The sequence below is a fragment of the Saccopteryx bilineata genome, chromosome 1, assembly GCF_036850765.1.
Source record: "Saccopteryx bilineata isolate mSacBil1 chromosome 1, mSacBil1_pri_phased_curated, whole genome shotgun sequence".
NCBI classification, from domain to species: Eukaryota; Metazoa; Chordata; class Mammalia; order Chiroptera; family Emballonuridae; genus Saccopteryx; species Saccopteryx bilineata.
In genome coordinates, this window is record NC_089490.1 from 172,693,789 (window position 1) to 172,713,773 (window position 19,985).

General features: G+C 38.3%; 1 protein-coding gene across 1 annotated transcript in view; it reads left to right on the forward strand.

Annotated features, from left to right (window-relative positions):
* TMEM144 (transmembrane protein 144) overlaps positions 1-19,985 on the forward strand; it is a 60,721-nt gene that overhangs the window by 23,538 nt on the left and 17,198 nt on the right. The window contains 7 exon segments of the mRNA XM_066252688.1: positions 110-209; positions 2,221-2,301; positions 5,049-5,130; positions 15,262-15,336; positions 16,241-16,353; positions 17,194-17,229; positions 17,231-17,304. Coding sequence (XP_066108785.1) covers positions 110-209; positions 2,221-2,301; positions 5,049-5,130; positions 15,262-15,336; positions 16,241-16,353; positions 17,194-17,229; positions 17,231-17,304 — 561 coding nt within the window.

Here is a 19,985-nt window from a genome sequence, read left to right on the forward strand (position 1 = left end):
TTTGTCCAAATCCCATTAAGTTTCAATTGAAGTTAAAATAAAAAATAAATTTATAAATGTATTTTCTGCATTGAAAATAATACTTTTCTTCTATATATTGCATTTGCAGGGAACATTGCTGTTGTCCCAGTTATCAAAACCATTGGTTTAGGGCTTGGACCCTTAATCTGGGAATCATTTAATGCTTTAACTGGTTGGGCCAGCTCAAGGTAACACAAAACTATTTCAACTAATATTCCTGAGCTCATACTCTATGAAAGGCTAGTGCTAGAGACTAGTTTAGCTGAAAGGAATCATATATAGTTCTAATTCTTTCAGAGATTACAGCTAAGATAAATGCATAAAATATACTACCTTAATTGTTACTTACTCTAAATTCTAAAGACATCATCTAGATAATTGATTAAGATATAGTAAAGAATTATCTCCAGGCGAAAAAGGTAGGAAGAGAGAAAAGAAGCTGCAGTTTATCTTCCCTTTCTATTATGTGACAATTTGTTGGACTTGTAGCATCATTCTTATCTCATTTTCACAAATATATGAGATAAGCATTATCTTATAGGAGAGCTGATGCACAGAAATTTCGAGCAACTTGCTAAAGGTCACAGAGCTAATAAGCCAGGATTTGAGCCCAGGCCTTCTAGTTCCGAAGCATATATTTCTCACTGTAGAGTCTGGGCCAGGGACAGCAAACCAGGGCCCAGCCTCCCAGGCATTTTTGTAGAGAAAGTGATATTGGAACAGCCAAACCAACCCATTTAAGTATTATTTATAGCCGCTGTTAGACTACAGTGACAGAGTTGGGTAGTTGTAAGACACCATCTGGCCCACGAAGCCTAAAATATTTACTCTCTGCTCCTTTAAAGAAAGAGTTTGCCGCCTGACCTGTGGTGGCGCAGTGGATAAAGCGTCGACCTGGAACGCTGAGGTCGCCGGTTCAAAACCCTGGGCTTGCCTGGTCAAGGCACATATGGGAGTTGATGCTTCCTGCTCCTCCCCCCTTCTCTCTCTCTCTCTCTGTCTCTCTTCTCTAAAATGAATAAATAAATTTAAAAAAAAAAAAAAAAAAAAGAAAGAGTTTGCCAACCCCAGTTCTAGAGCTAAGCTGTTAAATATGGTCAGCACAAGCCACATGTGGGATTTTATATTTAAAGTTACAACAGTATGGTGGTTACCAATGGGAAGGGGCTGGAAGGTATAAAGGGTAAAGGGGTCAAACATATAGTAACAGAAGATCTGACTTTGGGTGGTAAACAATGCAGTATACACATGATGTATCTTAGAACTACACACTTGAAACTTACATAATTTTATGAACCAATGGCACCCCAATAATTTAATTTGAAAACATTAAAAAATAAAAAGACCAAAAAATCTATTTTAATTAATTAAAATTTGATAAAATTCAACATTCAGTTCCTCACTTGTGCTAGCCACACTGCAAGTGCTCAGTAGCCCTATCTGCCGGGAAGCTAGCTACTGTCCGATGTCGCCAGAGGTTCTGCTGGACGGCACTGCACTGCTCTGGGTCAGCAGGAAGATCACCATTCAAGTAGTGTTTGGGAAAATGAGTAAAAGGGAGGATATTATTCTTCCCTTACTTTTTGATCTCACCTTCCCACTTAAGCACTGCAACTACTTCAATAAAAACAAAACAAACTGATCTCCAATATATTCTTTCCCATCCTTTCCCCATTTCCCACCCTGCTTTTTACAGGTACTATTTTTTTTCTCTTCTTGCCTCTTTTTCTTTCAGGCCTCTGGATGCTTCACAGTGATTGTTGGTAACGATACTACAATAAGAAGGCATGAAAATAAAAGGAGTTTAAGGTGTTGCCTAATAGTGGGAGTCTTTAACCAAACAGTATTTACAAGTCTATTTAAATACTATACAACTCTCTCCAACCAATCAGTTAGCATTCAATTACCCACTTAATCTATTATTTTGTTTTCTTTCTTCCTTAGTCTTAGTAAGAAAGGGACATTCACAGGTACTTTAACCTATACTACTTTAAGCTTCATAAGAAACCCATCTGATAAGTATAATTATCCCATTTAAAGATGGAAAAATGAAGCACAACGAAGACTACTTACCCAAGTCATAGTATGTGAGGAATTTAGGATCTGAATCTAGAATCTGACCAAAGTTCATGGTCTTACACACTATGATGAACACATTTTCAACAGTGTCGACTTTGATGTGACTGTCTCAATTTCCAGGTTTGGCTGGTTTGGAATGGATGCGGAAGAAGTAGCAAGACCATTGCTAAATTACTTCGGAGCTGGGCTATCAGCAGGAAGGTACGCAGCTGTAAGGCCGGTGGCCGTGGCCATGCAGGTTCACAATGGACACCTGCAGCCTTACACAGACTACACACACATGGCGCTGCCCCAGCCAATTAGGCAAAATACAAGCAGCAAGCCTGACACACTTGTAACACACTTGTTTGCCCAACAGCAATGATTTCTATTGATTTAGCTCTTCTCCTAAACATTTAGAATACTTATTAAAGATCCTGATGAGTTTACTTTTTTTTTAAACCCGCATTTCATAAAATGACATGGTTTTCCTCAGATCCTTCATCCACACTGACGCACTTGGCTTGAGAGGACAGACAGTGTCAGCCCCAGGGTCAGGAGGCCAAACTCTGGCTCTCAGAATCTCTGAGACCCTGGGAAAATCAATTAGCTCCTTTCAAGATCATTTTCATTATCTGTAATATTTAGAAAACTGTAATACATGGATCAAAATTAGAATTCAATAGCACATTACAGTATTTTGCAAACTGAAAAATAGCATGTAGGTAAATGCTGCTCAGGCTTCGTGAGGCCCCCAGAATAGCCATTGATTCTCTCTTATTCTTGCTCACTTACTCTGTCACCCAGATTCCATCTCCCTGTCACCTCACTCTTCTTAACCCAGTTAGATAACCCACTCGATCACCTCTGCAAACACAGCCATTTAAAGTATTTTTACATGTATCTGTGTCTAGTTGTATGCTCTCTGTGAATGAAGATGAAATGACTTTGAATTTTTCTATATGGCAGTGTACAGTCAACTCTCACAGAAATTAGGTCACCTTAAATTCAGTCCCCTGTCCTCCCCAGACTCCATTTATATTCCCTGTCAGCGCTTCACATAATGGATAGCACCGCCTGGAAAGATTTTAGTACTTTGTTTATTCTTCAGGGACAGAACACCATATTGTCCTTCCTCCTGCAATGATAGCTTTTCCCAGCTGCATTCAAAAACAATCTCTTTGTCATTGAAATGTTGCCTTAGAGAGTGCTTCCAGGCCAATTGGAGATGAAATAACATAGATTGTTCTAAAATAGCAGATTCCTGACATTTTTTGGTTAGAGGCTATTTTATGGATTTTTGTACAATTTACACAGCATTCTGGATTTGAATAGCTCCCTCAAAAACAATTCCTTTACACCCAAAATTCGTAATGTTAGCATGCTTTAGTTTGGGCTCAATGGTCATTTAAGGCCAATTTGTCCAGGCCATCAGGCATTGTTTTTCTCCATATTGCTCTTTTTAGAAAGTGCATGTTCTCTAAAATTAAAAATTACTCATGTTCTCCTAACTCTACCTGTATGCCCTTGGGGAAAATCCCTCATTTTTCTAAACTTCGGTTTCTTCATCTGGGAATGGATGAGAGATAATAATTGAACCAGCCTCATCAGATATTTTGAGGATTAAACAAAATATGTTACATGCTTTGTATAGTGCTAGACCCATTGCTCTTGCTCCATATGTTGGATAATTTTTGTCATAATAATGATTATTTTTATTAACTATTTCATGTTCAATTACTCTTTCCCTTTTGGACATGTGCTGTTCACCTCCATGGCAACCTTACCTGCGCCCCTGGGAGACCCAAGCAGCTTGGTTGGAGCTTGGTCTGTGGCAGGGGAAGGCAAGGATTCTGTAGGGTATCCTGGCTCGCTTCTGTGCTTCTTTACGGAGAGGAATCGCTTTTTTTATTTCCCCCCTTTTTTTTAGCAAGAGAGAATGAGAGGGACAGTTAGGGACAGAGAGACAGACAGGAAGAGAGAGGGATGAGAAGCATTAATTCATAGTTGTAGCATCTTAGTTGTTCATTGATTGCTTTCTCATATGTGCCTTGATGGGGGGGGGGGGGCTCCAGCCGAGCCAATGACCCCTTGCTCAAGCCAGCAACCTTGGGTTTAAGCCAGCAACCTTTGGGCTCAAGCCAGTGACCATGGAGTCATGTCTATGATCCCATGCTCAAGCCAGCGACCCCATGCTCAAGCCAGCAAGCCCATGCTCATGCCGGCAACCTCAGTGTTTCAAACCTGAGTCCCCAGTGTCTCAGGCTGACGCTCTTCCACTGCACCACTGCCTGGTCAGACTTTCTCTCTTAACTATACCCTAGAGATGTTTGCTTATCAGAGCATTGAGGGCATCATCCTTCCTTTTTTATAGCTGCATAGTATTCCATTGTGTAACCATGAAAGTCACCTCGCCTAACTATAGATGTATCTGGAACAGGACTGGTAAGGTCAGGAGTGGACACCCCTGTGGCTTTGGTATGGCCCGAGTCTCCTCCATGGGCACTGCACAGCTCTGCACTCCCATCATAGGGACCTACCTGTCTTCTATAGTTTTCCACCTGAGGATGTTATTCAACTTCGGTATGTTTTGTTTTCTTTCAATATGCTAGATAAAAACTATAATTTCAAGGTTGTTTTTATCTGTTATTTTACCATGCAATTCCAGGGTTAAGCAGGAGTGAAAAAAAGATGGAGCCATTGACTTAAACAAGAAAATGAGGAGAAAGATCTGATTTAGAGGGAAAGCTTATGAGCTTAGCTTTTTAAAACCTGTTGTAGTGAAAGACAATGAGACACCACATAGAATGGCAGTCCTGGAGAAAGGGCAGGGCCACCAAGGGGCAGCTTGAAAGTCATCATCATGTCAGTGGAACTTGATGTAAGCTGTGTTTTTTTCTTAAACTTCAGGCAACTTGAAATGAAGCAGGGTTCATGAGAAATATCACTAACATTTATTCTCTTTACAGCGCTTTCATATTTTTGTTCATCAAAAGTGAAATACCAAATAACATGTGTTCTGTGGATACCACACCATTAATGACAAAGCATGTGAGTATAGTATGAGAGACAGCCTGATTTGAAACACAAAATTAAGATAAAAGACAAATGCATAGATTTGAAACAAAGATGAAAAGGTAGTGGTTTCTGTGTTTTCTGTTTTGTTTTGTTTTTCCAACCAGGGCTATCTAAAATATTTTATTTATTACAACTAGGTCTGTGCAGCAATCACTGTTTCTCCAGGAACGCTTCTTAGCAAACACAGAAGCCTATTTATTTTTATTAACAGTAGATCCATACTAGAAGATGTATATACAAGCTCATATTTTGGAATGATTTAAGGATTTCTATTTTTGAGAGAGGCAGGGAGAGAGAGAGAGAGAGAGAGAGAGAGAGAGAGAGAGAGAGAGGAACATTGAGCTGCTCTTTTATGTGCTCTAACCAGGGAATCGAACTGGTAACCTCTATGTTCCGGATGATGCTCCAACCAAATGAGCTATCCAGCCGGACTTGATTTTTATTGATTTTTAGAGAGACAGAGAGAGGAAGAAAGAGAGAGAGGAGGCAGAAGGGAATCATTCATTTTTTGTTCCACTCAGTCATGCATTCATAAGTTGCTTCCTGTGTGTGCCTTGTCCGGAGATCGAACCCGCATCATTGTCATTTTGGGACTACTCTCTTAACCAACTAAGCTAACTGGCCAGGGCCAAGTTAAGGATTTCTACACTAAGAGAACCCTGAGTATTGTACAGACGTATGAAAGTTACTTTAGAAAGGAGGAGAAAGGAGGTTTTAAAGTAGGCCCAAGGAGGGAAGGGGAAATAGATCAGAGGAAGCCAATCAGAGGAAAGTGTAAGTCAAGTCATACAAAAGCAGGAATTGGACTTGATTTTCTTCCTATTTCTCTTTTCTGCCATATCCTGTTCCACACAGAGGTAAAGACAGGAAACATGTAAAGAGTGACTGTTTTGACTTGGATGAACCTCAGTTAATCTGGAATAGCAAATCTAGATGAAATAGGAACAACCTATAAGAGAGATCTGACACAGCAGAAGTGTCACAGCTACTTATACAAAAGTGACTTCAGGGCAAAGCCCTATTGCCAGGAGCCCAGTCTTTAGTGCTTTGCTATTTCAAGTACCTCTCCTACCTGCTGGCTAGCTCTGCCTCCAGCCTCACAAAAGCACTGACGTGCTGCCTCTACTTGAGTCTTCCTTCAAAATTAACCCTTTTTCTCCCTTTCTTCTTCTATAAAACACTTATCCGCTAACTGAAACCTCAGTTAAATTGACACTCAAGTTAAATGAAATTAGCTTAAGTGTAAGAGAAAAGAGATGTATTAATCCAGAGAAGCATCTTTGGTCAAGGAAATGTTTTCAGGAAAATGGAGGTGATAGGGTTGAGAGAAATTCTCTGGTGTTCCTGGCTGACTTTAAGGATCCAGATGTACCTACTAACCAGCCACCCTTCAAACAAAGGGACAGGAAAATAAATAGCATAATGCAACTTGGTAATAGATACAGAGTAAGCTAGGTTTTTCTGTGCATGATGGGAGGATACAAGTCAACCAAGTTTAAAGGTGCATCAACAGCATGATTGGTTAGTGTGCACATATATACCCTGAGCTTCTTTTTTTTTTTTTTTTTTTTATAATAAATTTTTATTAATGGTAATGGGATGACATTAATAAATCAGGGTACATATATTCAAAGAAAACATGTCTAGGTTATTTTGTCATTAAATTATGTTGCAAACCCCTCGCCCAAAGTCAGATTGTCCTCCGTCACCCTCTGTCTAGTTCTCTGTGCCCCTCCCCCTCCCCCTAACTCTCTCCCTCCCTCCCTCCCATGTCCTCCCTCCCCCCCACCCTTGGTAACCACCACACTCTTGTCCATGTCTCTTAGTCTCATTTTTATGTTCCACCAATATATGGAATCATGTAGTTCTTGTTTTTTTCTGATTTACTTATTTCACTCCTTATAATGTTATCAAGATCCCACCATTTTGCTGTAAATGATCTGATGTCATCATTTCTTATGGCTGAGTAGTATTCCATAGTGTATATGTGCCACATCTTCTTTATCCAGTCTTCTATTGAAGGGCTTTTTGGTTGTTTCCATGTCTTGGCCACTGTGAACAGTGCTGCAATGAACATGGGGCTACATGTGTCTTCACGTATCAATGTTTCTGAGGTTTTGGGGTATATACCCAGTAGAGGGATTGCTGGGTCATAAGGTAGTTCTATTTGCAGTTTTTTGAGGAACCACCATACTTTCCTCCATAATGGTTGTACTACTTTACAGTCCCACCAACAGTGAATGAGGGTTCCTTTTTCTCCACAGCCTCTCCAACATTTGCTATTACCCGTCTTGTTGATAATAGCTAATCTAACAGGAGTGAGGTGGTATCTCATTGTAGTTTTGATTTGCATTTCTCTAATAACTAATGAAGCTGAGCATCTTTTCATATATCTGTTGGCCATTTGTATCTCTTCCTGGGAGAAGTGTCTGTTCATGTCCTCTTCCCATTTTTTTATTGGATTGCTTGTTTGTTTTTTGTGGAGTTTTATGAGTTCTTTGTAAATTTTGGATATTAGGCCCTTATCTGAGCTGTCGTTTGAAAATATCAGTTCCCATATAGTTGGCTGTCTGTTTATTTTGATATCAGTTTCTCTTGCTGAGCAAAAACTTTTAATTCTGATGTAGTCCCATTCATTTATCTTTGCCTTCACTTCTCTTGCCATTGGAGTCAAGTTCATAAAATGTTCTTTAAAACCCAGGTCCATGATTTTAGTACCTGTCTTCTTCTATGTACTTTATTGTTTCAGGTCTTATATTTAGGTCTTTGATCCATTTTGAATTAATTTTAGTACACGGGGACAGGCTGTAGTCAAGTTTCATTCTTTTGCATGTGGCTTTCCAGTTTTCCCAACACCATTTGTTGAAGAGGCTTTCTTTTCTCCATTGTGTGTTGTTGGCCCCTTTATCAAAGATTATTTGACCATATATATGTGGTTTTATTTCTGGGCTTTCTATTCTGTTCCATTGGTCTGAGTGTCTATTTTTCTGCCAATACCATGCTGTTTTGATTATTGTGGCCCTATAATATAGTTTAAAGTCAGGTATTGTAATGCCCCCAGCTTCATTCTTTTTCCTTAGGATTGTTTTGGCTATTCGGGGTTTTTTATAGTTCCATATAAATCTGATGATTTTTTGTTCCATTTCTTTAAAAAATCTCATAGGGATTTTGATGGGAATTGCATTAAATTTGTATATTGTTTTGGGTAATATGGCCATTTTGATTATATTTATTCTTCCTATCCAAGAACAAGGAATATTTTTCCATCTCATTGTATCTTTTTCAATTTCCCTTAACAATGCTTTGTAATTTTCATTATATAGGTCCTTTACGTTCTTTGTTATGTTTATTCCTAGGTATTTTATTTTTTTTGTTGCAATCGTGAAGGGGATTATTTTTTTGAGTTCGTTTTCTAATATTTCATTGTTGGCATATAGAAAGGCTATGGACTTTTGTATGTTAATTTTGTATCCTGCGACCTTACTGTATTGGTTTATTGTTTCTAATAATCTTTTTGTGGAGTCCTTCGGGTTTTCGATGTATAGGATCATATCATCAGCAAAAAGTGATAGCTTTACTTCTTCTTTTCCGATATGGATGCCTTTTATTTCTTTGTCTTGTCTGATTGCTCTGGCCAGAACTTCTAGCACCACATTGAATAAGAGTGGAGAGAGTGGACAACCCTGTCTTGTTCCTGATTTAAGGTAGAAAGTCCTCAGTTTTATGCCATTTAATAGGATGTTGGCTGATGGTTTATCATATATGGCCTTTATCATGTTGAGATATTTTCCTTCTATACCCATTTTGTTGAGAGTCTTAAACATAAAATTGTGTTGTATTTTATCAAAAGCCTTTTCTGCATCTATTGATAAGATCATGTGATTTTTGTTCTTTATTTTGTTGATATGGTGTATTATGTTAACCGTTTTGCGTATGTTGAACCATCCTTGAGATTCTGGGATGAATCCCACTTGATCATGATGTATTATTTTTTTAATATGTTGTTGTATTCGGTTTGCCAGTATTTTGTTTAGTATTTTAGCATCTGTATTCATTAGAGATATTGGTCTGTAGTTTTCTTTCTTTGTGCCATCCTTGCCAGGTTTTGGTATGAGGGTTATGTTGGCCTCATAAAATGTGTTTGGAAGTATTGCTTCTTCTTCAATTTTTTGGAAGACTTTGAGTAGAATAGGAACCAAGTCTTCTTTGAATGTTTGATAGAATTCACTAGTATAACCGTCTGGGCCTGGACTTTTATTTTTGGGGAGATTTTTAATAGTTTTTTCTATTTCCTCCCTGCTGATTGGTCTGTTTAGGCTTTCTGCTTCTTCATGACTCAGTCTAGGAAGGTTGTATTGTTCTAGGAATTTATCCATTTCTTCTAGATTGTTGTATTTGGTGGCATATAATTTTTCATAGTATTCTACAATAATTCTTTGTACATCTATGATGTCTGTGGTGATCTCTCCTCTTTCATTTTGGATTTTATTTCTTTGAGTCCTGTGTCTTTTTTCCTTGGTGAGTCTTGCCAAGGGTTTGTCAATTTTGTTGATCTTTTCAAAGAACCAGCTCCTTGTTTTATTGATTTTTTCTATAGTTTTTCTGTTCTCTAATTCATTTATTTCTGCTCTGATTTTTATTATCTCCTTTCTTCGGCTGGTTTTGGGTTGTCTTTGTTCTTCTTTTTCTAGTTCCTTAAGGTGTGAAGTTAAGTGGTTTACTTCTGGCTCTCTCTTGTTTGTTCATATAGGCCTGAAGTGATATGAACTTTCCTCTTATTACTGCTTTTGCTGCATCCCAGAGATTCTGATATGTCGTATTTTCATTTTCATTTGTCTGTATATATCTTTTGATTTCTGCGCTTATTTCTTCTTTGACCCATTCATTTTTTAGAAGTGTGTTGTTTAGTTTCCACATTTTTGTGGGTTTTTCCCCCTCTTTTTTGCAGTTGAATTCTAGTTTCAAGGCTTTATGATCAGAAAATATGCTTGGTACAATTTCAATTTTTCTAAATTTGCTGATATTGTCTTTGTGGCCCAACATATGGTCAATTCCTGAGAATGTTCCATGTACACTAGAGAAAAATGTATACTCTGTCGCTTTGGGATGAAGTGTCCTGTAGATGTCTATCATATCCAGGTGTTCTAGTATTTCGTTTAAGGCCACTATATCTTTATTGATTCTCTGTTTGGATGACCGATCTAGAGCCGTCAGCGGTGTATTGAGGTCTCCAAGTATGATTGTATTTTTGTTAGTTTTTGTTTTAAGGTCAATAAGTAGCTGTCTTATATATTTTGGTGCTCCTTGGTTTGGTGCATATATATTAAGGATTGTTATGTCTTCTTGATTCAACTTCCCCTTAATCATTATGAAATGACCATTTTTGTCTCTGAGTACTTTTTCTGTCTTGTAGTCAGCATTATTAGATATGAGTATTGCTACGTCTGCTTTTTTTTGGGTGTTGTTTGCTTGGAGTATTGTTTTCCAGCCTTTCACTTTGAATTTGTTTTGATCCTTGTTGCTTAGATGTGTTTCTTATAGGCAGCATATAGTTGGATTTTTCTTTTTTAATCCATTCTGCTACTCTGTGTCTTTTTATTGGTAAGTTTAATCCATTTACATTTAGTGTAATTATTGACACTTGTGGGTTCCCTACTGCCATTTTATAAATTGCTTTCTGTTAGTTTTGTATCTAGTTTGATTCTTCTCTTTTGTTTTTCTATCATTTGTTTTTGTTTGTTTGTGTTCCATACTTCTTTCCTCTGTTGCTACCTTTTTTAAGTCGAGTGTTTTTGTGGTGGTTTTTTTAAGGGTGGTTACCATTAAGTAATGAAAAGGGTACCTACCATATTCATTGTAGTACCCTATCCTATAAGTATTTCTGCACTTCATCATCCTTTGCTACTGTTAATCTCCATCCTCTCCCCCCTTTTTTTCCTTTGTTGTCACAGTTTAAGTTTGGTTTTATTGTGTTCTTGGTGGAGCTGTTACTTGTGGTGTTGTTTTCTTTTGTTCTTTGAATCTGGTTGGAAAACCCCCTTTAGTATTTCCTGGAGTGGGGGCTTTCTGTTGATAAATTCTCTCATCTTTTCTGTATTTGTGAATGTTTTTATATCTCCTTCATACTTGAAGGATAGCTTTGATGGGTATAGTATTCTTGGCTGAAAGTTCCTCTCTTTCAGGGCTTTAAATATTGGGGTCCACTCTCTTCTAGCTTATAGAGTTTCTGCTGAGAAATCTGATGATAATCTAATAGGCCTTCCTTTATATGTTGTACTCTTCTTTTCCCTGGCTGCCTTGAGAATTTTTTCTTTGTCATTGGTTTGTGTCATCTTTATTATGATGTGCCTTGGAGTGGGTTTGTTGGGGTTATGAAAACTTGGTGTTCTGTTTGCTTCTTGAATTTGAGGCTTTAGTTCCTTCCACAGGCTTGGGAAGTTCTCGTGTATTATTTGTTTGAGTATATTCTCCATTCCATTTTCTTTCTCTTCTCCCTCTAATATACCTATTATTCTTATGTTATTCTTTCTGATGGAGTCAGACAATTCCTGTAGGGCTTTCTCGTTTTTTATTATTTTTCAGTCTCTTTCTTCTTCTCTCTGTTGTGCCTCAAGTTGTTTGTCTTCTATTTCACTAATCCTATCTTCAATCTGGGCTGTTCTGTTAGCTAAGCTTGTTACCTCGTTTTTCAGCTCGTGAATTGAGTTTTTCATTTCTGTTTGATTTGTTTTTATAGTTTCAATTTCCTTGGTAATATATTCTTTGTGTTCATTGAGTTGTTTTCTGATCTCCCTATATTGCCTTTCTGTGTTTTCTTGTATATCTCTGAGTATTTTTAAGATTTCTATTTTAAATTCTCTGTCATTTAGCTCCAAGGCTTCCAATATGTTAAGTCTTTTCTCCATAGATTTTTCCACATCTATTTGTGTTACCTCTCTTTCTTTTGTATCCATAATATTCGATTTCCTCTTTCTTATCAGCATCTGAGGGTGGTCTTGTTGATAGCACTAATTAGAATTACTAAAGAGTAAAAAGTAAAAAAAAAAAAAAAAAAAAAAAAAACAAAACAAACAAAAAAAAAAAAGGTAAAACACCCCACACAAAAAAAACAGTAATAATTTATTATTTCCCCCTTTTTTCTCTTTTCTCTTTCCCTCCTCTCCCCTCCTCAGGGAAATATCGTGCCTATAATGGAGGGCCCGATTTGGGGTGAAGAGTTCAAGGGGCAAAAAAAAAGGGAGTAGGGGCCTACTAAATGCAAAAAAAAAAAAAGAAAATCTTAGACAAGCATAAGATGATTTGCTTGTAAGTGATGGTCAACTAAGAGATATAATGAGAGGGATAAGAGGGAACCAGAAAAAAGGACCAAAAAAGAATAATAAAGAAGAAAAAATAAAAATAATAAGTAAAAATCTGTTGTATTAAGTGGAGCGAAGACTAAATACAATGGAGACCTTGGGTTGGGAGGACCCAAAATGCCACAAAAATAAACAAACAAGAAAAAAAAAATAAAAACAAAAGCAAAAAAGAGAAATAAAGCCAAAAAAAAGCCTTGAGTCCCAAATTAACTAATTTGTTCGTGATTGAGGATTATATGGGAGGAAAGTAAAATGAGAAAAGAAAAAACGAATAGAAAGGAAAAAATAAGAAAAAGAGAAAAACGAAGGAAGAAATAAAATAGGAAGAGAAAAAAACAAAATAAAGCAAGACAAAAAAAAAAAACAAAAGAGGAGAGAGTGAGAGTTAAGTGTTTTGGAGTATAACCTTAAAGGAGGGTGAGGATGAAGAAGAGAAATAAAATGCAACACTCATGGGTAGTGTAGTTCAAGAAAGGGGAAGCATAAGATGGGCAGAGAATAGAAGGACCGAGGTGGAGGAAATAAAGGCAATAAGATAGAAGAAACAAACAACAAAAAAAAAATTAGTGGATCAAGTTGTAAAGTCTGTGGGTTTTTCTAGATTTTGAGAGGTTAACTTCTTCCTTTTTCTTTTCTCTCCCTCTTCCTGGTCGGTGACTCTGTACCCCAGGCTCTGCCCCTGTGTCACACTTAGGTAGGGATTTGCAGTTGATGGGATTCTATGGCAATGTCATATAATTGGCTTTAGTCTTGCTGGAGGTCAAGGCTTGTTGGCGTTTGCAGGGTCCAACGATGAGAGAGTTTGCTTTCCTGGATTCTCTCTCCTAGTCCCCCCTTTCTGAATTAGCAGCCTGGTGATCCAGCTATAAGGCTGCAACTGCTTCTGCCTGGGGAGTAAGAGGCTCAAAGAGCTGGGAAATCCCCACTCTATCCCCACTCAGTGCAAGGCTTTGGGAAAGGCTCTGACAGTCAGGGCCTCCAGTGTAATCAGGCGGGGGTGGGAGTCAATTGTTGTCAAGGTGACTGTTCAGCACCTATCATTTAGTTGGACCTCTCAACCCAGGCTTTCCACACTTTGTAGCCTGTTTTTGCAGGGAAGAAGAGGCACTAGTCTCTGCTTGCGACTAGTGTAGTATAGACTTTATTATCTGCCAAGTCCTTCTTGTTAGCGTTTATCCCTGAATATGGAGGCTCTATCAATCAGAAGTTGCCCCCGCCCCTTGAGCGAGAGGCACTAAAAAATATCACGCCTCTTGTCTTGGATCGCTGAACTGAGAGAGATCTTATCAATTAGAACCGAGGGTGCGCAGATTTCATAGGTTAAGCTAATTTCAGTGATTGGGTCACAGCTGTGCTTCCGAAGGTATTTTAGGCTGCCTGCATGCGCCCCTCCCCCAACGCTTGATTGTTAGCTTGAATGGCTGGGTGAGGTGCCCCGCCCACGGAGAGAATCTCCCAAGCCTCTCCCGCTCGCCCTGCCGCTGGCGGCTGGACCGCACCAGGCGCAGGATAATGGAGCCCCCTGGGTGTGCGGGCCAGCAGGGCGCCCTGGGCGCATGGAATGCCCAAGGCACGCGCGCGAATGGGGCGCTCCGGGCACCGGTGGCTGGCGACCCCCACTTGCAGTGTGCGGCCGCTGGGAACGTCAGCGGTGCTCAACCAGACCGGGCGCGCGAGCGGCTGCTCGCGGTGGCGGCTTGTGGCAGCCGCTCGGGGCGGCGGTTCGCGGCGGCCGCTCCACTCACGGCGGCTCGCGGGGGCTCACGGCGCCTCGTGGCGGCCGCTCGCGGCGGCGGCGGCTCGCGGGGGCTCGCGGCAGCTCGCGTCGGCTGCTCGTGGCGGCTCGCGGTTCCCAAATATGGGCTGACTCACCACAGGCGCACTTCCTCGGGGTTTGAAAGAACGTCCCTGTGGTAGATTCCTCCACACCCTCATCTCTCAGATTCAAGTGATAATAGTCCTTTCGCTATCAGTTTGTGTGGAACTCCGGAATGCTCCGAGGATAAATTTTGCTGTTTCTAGTTGATAAATTTGTTGTGATTTAGGGGAGAGCTGTCGGACGCGCTGCTCACGGCGCCATTTTCGTGACGTCACTTACCCTGAGCTTCTTAGGGATTGCCCAAGGAAAACTTGACTTAGCACAGGACAAAGAATTCAAATCTAGTTTTGTATCTCTTACAAAAACAGTAGGATTATAACATCAAGAAACTTCAGCCAAGAGGCAAGGATGATTACATACAAGAATAGAAATACTATGAATTTGCTCATAATTTTTTCATAATTAGGCTTCCAGCCTAATCTTGAAACGTGGCTGGAATCATTTTATTAACTAATTTCTTTTTTAAAATCTGTCTAAAAATATGCCTATTGAGCTAAGGCAGTAAGTACATGGTAGAAGCCTGAGTTTTCTTTGGTTCTCAAATTCTGAAAATATGCAAATGAAACACAGCATTAATAACTTTTGTTAATTTTGATAGATGTATCAAAATAGCCATTTGTTAAAACTGTAAAAGAATTTACATGACAACTTACTAACTGCCAAACCTTTCTGAATTTAAAAAGGATCAGAATCAGACACATTTGAGTCTAGAGATAGCCACAGAATCAGAACACACAGTATAAAACGTTAGTATTTCAAAGTATGTTTGAGAGACTAGAAAAAAAAACACTGGAAATCTTTTTGTCACCAATGTGATTATCAATTGAATGCTGTTTTTGTTTTGGCTTGTGCTGATGTTTTCAACAGGTGACCAACAATACTCAAGATCCCTGTCCCAGTTATTCCTGGGTGGATCAACTTTCTGCAGTGCAATCCCGCCTAGTATAAGAAGAAGTCTATTATTCTGTTTTATATTTGGGGAAAGCAAGGATTACTAGAGAGAAGTTATATTCAACTGAGTTCAAGAAGAAAATGGTAACACAAGCTCTGACTTTGTTAGCTCCATGGTGGAGAGACTTTTTCTTGTCCCCCGCTGAAGTTTTAGATAGAGGTCCTCTGTTTCAGTGCTTCAGGGAATGCCTAAGCCACTGCACTATCCTGAGCCAATAAGTAGCTGACAAAAGCAATCTCATTTTGAAGACTTTTGTACCTAAAGTAAAAGAGATAGTAGTACAGGCCGCAGCACATAATGAGCAGCACGCTCTCAGCAATTACAGTTGAATTGGGCAGTACACTTCCCTAGTACTGCACTGCCCAGGATGTCCGCCTTCCCCAGGAAATCTCTCCACTCACGTGTTAGAGAGTTTTATAATCCCAAAATAGTCATTGTCAGATATAGTAGAATATTTTGTTTCTATCTAGGTCTTATCCCCTCCCCCAAATGACTTCATAAAGTATCAACATCAGCCCCTATATTTTAGGGTTTCAGGGGCTGGCAAAGAATTATGAAACTATGTAATAGTATATAGCATTTTAAAACTGATGGCTGTTTTGGACTTATGTGATGACACCTTCTTGTGCCTCAAGAATATAAAGCTTTCCTTCTGTGAACATATTCAATATCCTCTCAATGGGAAAGAAGTCGTACCTGGTGCATACTAAATGCTCAGTAAACACGTGAATAACTACAACAAATAAAAGACTTAACAAGCTTTGGAAGAAATAAATATGTTGCTGTCTCTGTCTCAGAATAAAATAGATCTCTCAAACAAAAATGTCCTTTCACAAATCATCTCCTTTGTTAAGGAAATATTTGCTCAGAAAAATGTGTTTCGTTATCTCACAGTTAGCCAGACTTAGGCGTGGTCCGTGTTGGGGACACCCCTCCAGAACTGTCACGTCCAGGCTTCTCCATGACATAGGATTTCCCGTGAATAGAGCTCATTGCTCATTGGCCCTGTGAGTTTCTACGATCTTATATTCTTTAAAGCTCTATTAAAATAGACTTTAAAATTTTGTTTTTTAAGTTTGGAATGGAATGGTTTTTGCCTAAAACCCTTTTTTGTTTTATGCCATCGTCTTTTTGTAGTAAGTTAAAGGGTGGTTCCAAAATACTAATCACACCCCTGCCACCCAAATCATTGGAAATGCCTGCTTCAGGCAGATGTCAAGTCTGAGGAGTCAACATGACTCCAGTGCTTAAAATGAAGCATTTCCTTCTTACAAAAAGTCATGTTTTTCCTGAAATATCTAGAATATTTTATTAAATCAGTATTTCTTCGTGACCATACCATGCTGAACTAAGACATAGGCAAATCTGTGGATCTCCATAGTCGTTTTGAACAAACCTGGGTTTAACACTTAGACTGTCCTAGCCCTCTACTAGATATTATATGCGATTAAAAAAACAAACATAGGGCATAGTGTCAGTCCACAAATACTTCATAATTTGATTAGAGAGCCAAGTTTATTTATGGAGACTGTATAATATGATAGCAATATTTCCATCAATGTAATAACAATTTATAATGAGACTTTGTATATAACTTCTATAAATCATGTATTTCCAAAATTAGACAGTGGAGAACCTAAGCTGAACTCTTCGTCCTGATGCCACTTTGACACTACAGGGTATTTTTTTTACTTCTGCCAGTCATAGAGCTTGAGATAGATTGGCGATTTCTGAATAATTGCTTGTGATTTATATTTTGAAGTATGCTTTAGTTATGATTCCATTTGTGTGCTTGTCAGAAATATTGCTTTCAACCAAGATTAATAATGATTTATTTGTTTTTTAAGGGGCTGCAGTCTTGCGGTGATTTCCGGAATACTCTACGTTTGTGCAAATCATTTATATCAAGGACCACAGCAAAAGAAATGATAGCATATATGCAGGGGCAAGCCAGTTTGGTGAGAATAAAAAGTTATTTTACTTTACCAAGGAGCTCAATACCTATTTTTCTACTTAAGGATATAAAAAGAATGTGATTATACTACATATTGGTACATACATTTGATTCTACTTTTTCATTTTAAGCAGTGAGTTAGAAAGGCACTGAAGACTAATAGCAATACAGAGTGTTTGAGTATTTTGATGTGATCTCTGACATACAAATATAATCAACATTAGTCAGCATTCATTTCAGCTCCTTAGATCTTAACACATGGTTTCCAGCTTTACACTACGATTTGGAGATTATTTTCTGGTTAGATGATCTCTGGGAAAATACGTATTCTTCTCCTCTTAAAAAAAAAAAGCTAAAGTTCAGCACATAGTACTTTAAAATCAAGAAAAAGGTCAAAGCATAGCCTATTTAGTCAGAGGATATTACTTTTTAAGCACAGAGTGGTACTTTGAAAGTCTGATATTATGCTCCCTAATAATCTGTTTTCAGTGATAGAATTCATTTCTGAGGTATAAATTCAGCACTATGTGCAATAGCCTTGTGGAGGCTCAAAGGAGATGAAAAAGTATCTATAGCAGAGGTCCTATAATTATGTTGAAACATGGCTTGCATCCATGACATGATAAAAAAAATGAGGTCATGGATAACAAAGTTCTAAATTAGAAGGTGCAGAAAACTGATGTGATCTATGTATACAGATAAAGGAGAAGTTTGGAGGGCAAAAGTGATGGGGGAAAGATTGATGAAAAGGCTGGGATTTTTACTTAATTTTAAATGAGTAGATAGACTGAATAGATACCATAGTTGCTTTCTTTTATATTCAGCTCCACAAACAGTAGTCAAACCTTTTATTAACTTCTTTTTTCTTTTAGAATTTAGACAAATACTGTCTGTATTTTTATTTTTTTTAATTAAAGGATGACAACTAATAAAAATAGAATAGCAAAGGATCAATTAAAAGAGAGAAACAAGAGTAAAAAAATAAAATTAAACCAGAGATGAATCTAAAAACTGGATCACACTTGGGCCTGATCCATTGGCTCAGTGGTTGAGTATCGGCTCAATGTGTGAATATCCTGGATTCAATTTCCGGCCAGGGAACACAGGAGAAGCATCCATCTGCTTTTCTACCCCTCCCCCTTTCCCCTCTCCTGTCTCTCTCTCTCTCTCTCTCTCTCTCTCTCTCTCTCTCTCTCCTATCTCTTCCCCTCCTGTGGCCATGGTTGAATTGGAGCAAGCTGGCCCCAAGCACTGAGGATGGCTCCATGGCTTCCACCTCAGGTGCTGAAATAACTTGGTTGATGAACAACAAAGCAATGCCTCAAATGGGCAGAGCATCACTCCCTAGTGGGCTTGCTGGGTGAGTCCCAGTGGGTGCATGTTGGAGTCTGTCTCTACCTTCCTTCTTAGAGAAAAAAGAACTGGACCACACTTGTATACTTGATAGAAATCAACCATAAATCTTGTTCTAAGATTTCGTGTAGCCACAAGAGAAATCTGATCAGTTCCACAATTTCGCGAACACAAGATAAAAACAACTATTTGTTTAGGAGTACAGTTATTCTTGGTACTGGGACATAATAAAAATGTCCTCAACAATTTCTTTATATAAATAAAGTTCTCAGGGACCTTTCCTATGACAACTCAAATATGGTCTGAAAGGAACACACTTTATTAAAAAATAATTCTAGGGGGACATAATTTTTTATTTCATTTGTTTAACAAACTCATAAGTAATACATGCTCTGATAGACACTGTTCTAAGCACATTACAATAATAACTCATCTGCAGCAATGTAACTGGTTGAACTCCATTATTATTCTTATTTAATAATCGAAAAAACTTAAGACAGTAAGAGATTAGGTAATTTACCCAAGTCTCAAAGTTAGCAAGTAGTGGACTGAGGGTTACTACCCAGATGGTTTGTGCTTTTACTTGTAATTTTTTGCGCTGTTTGCAGTACATGGATGGATGTGTTATTCTTATATGATCCAGAAGTAGAATTTAATATGTTTGAAGAACTCTTTGATCTTCAGATTTTTCTCCCTACATATGGCTGTTTATCCTAGTCAAATTTTAGTTGAGAGAAACATTGAGTCCAATGTGGCCTTGCCAGCCAGAACCTGTAGTATACTCTTTTTTATGGCCAAAGTACCATCTGCTTGCATGGTCAGTAGAGCTGGGGTTTCTTAGACACTGGGCCACCATTATGTGTTATTAAATTTCTCATGTAAACAATTGAATAAAACTCTGGGGTAACCTCCTAAATATTATTCTGTGTAGATGTCATCTGCAACAGAAATACTGGTCTCCAGAATTGATCAATAGACCATAGACCTTAGCAGTCCTCCCAATTTTTCACACACACCCTTCCACTATAGTCTACTGGAAATTTGCTGCAATTGCTGTAGCCATTAGTGAAATTAAGTCTGAATACCTATCCTTAAAAAGGAGATATTAACATTGTAGTCACATGGTGCTTCTTGTTTCTTGTTTAGCCTTCCAAGATAATCATAAAAAGGAGACTTTTATATTTGATTATAGTAACTAATTTGCTACTTAATATATTCAGGTTTTAAATATGTTCATTAAAATTCTATAGAAAAAGCATGTAGAAAACTAGGGTGATAAAATATAATTAATTGTTCTTTTATGTTTAAGGTTAAATTTGATGAGTTCGTTTT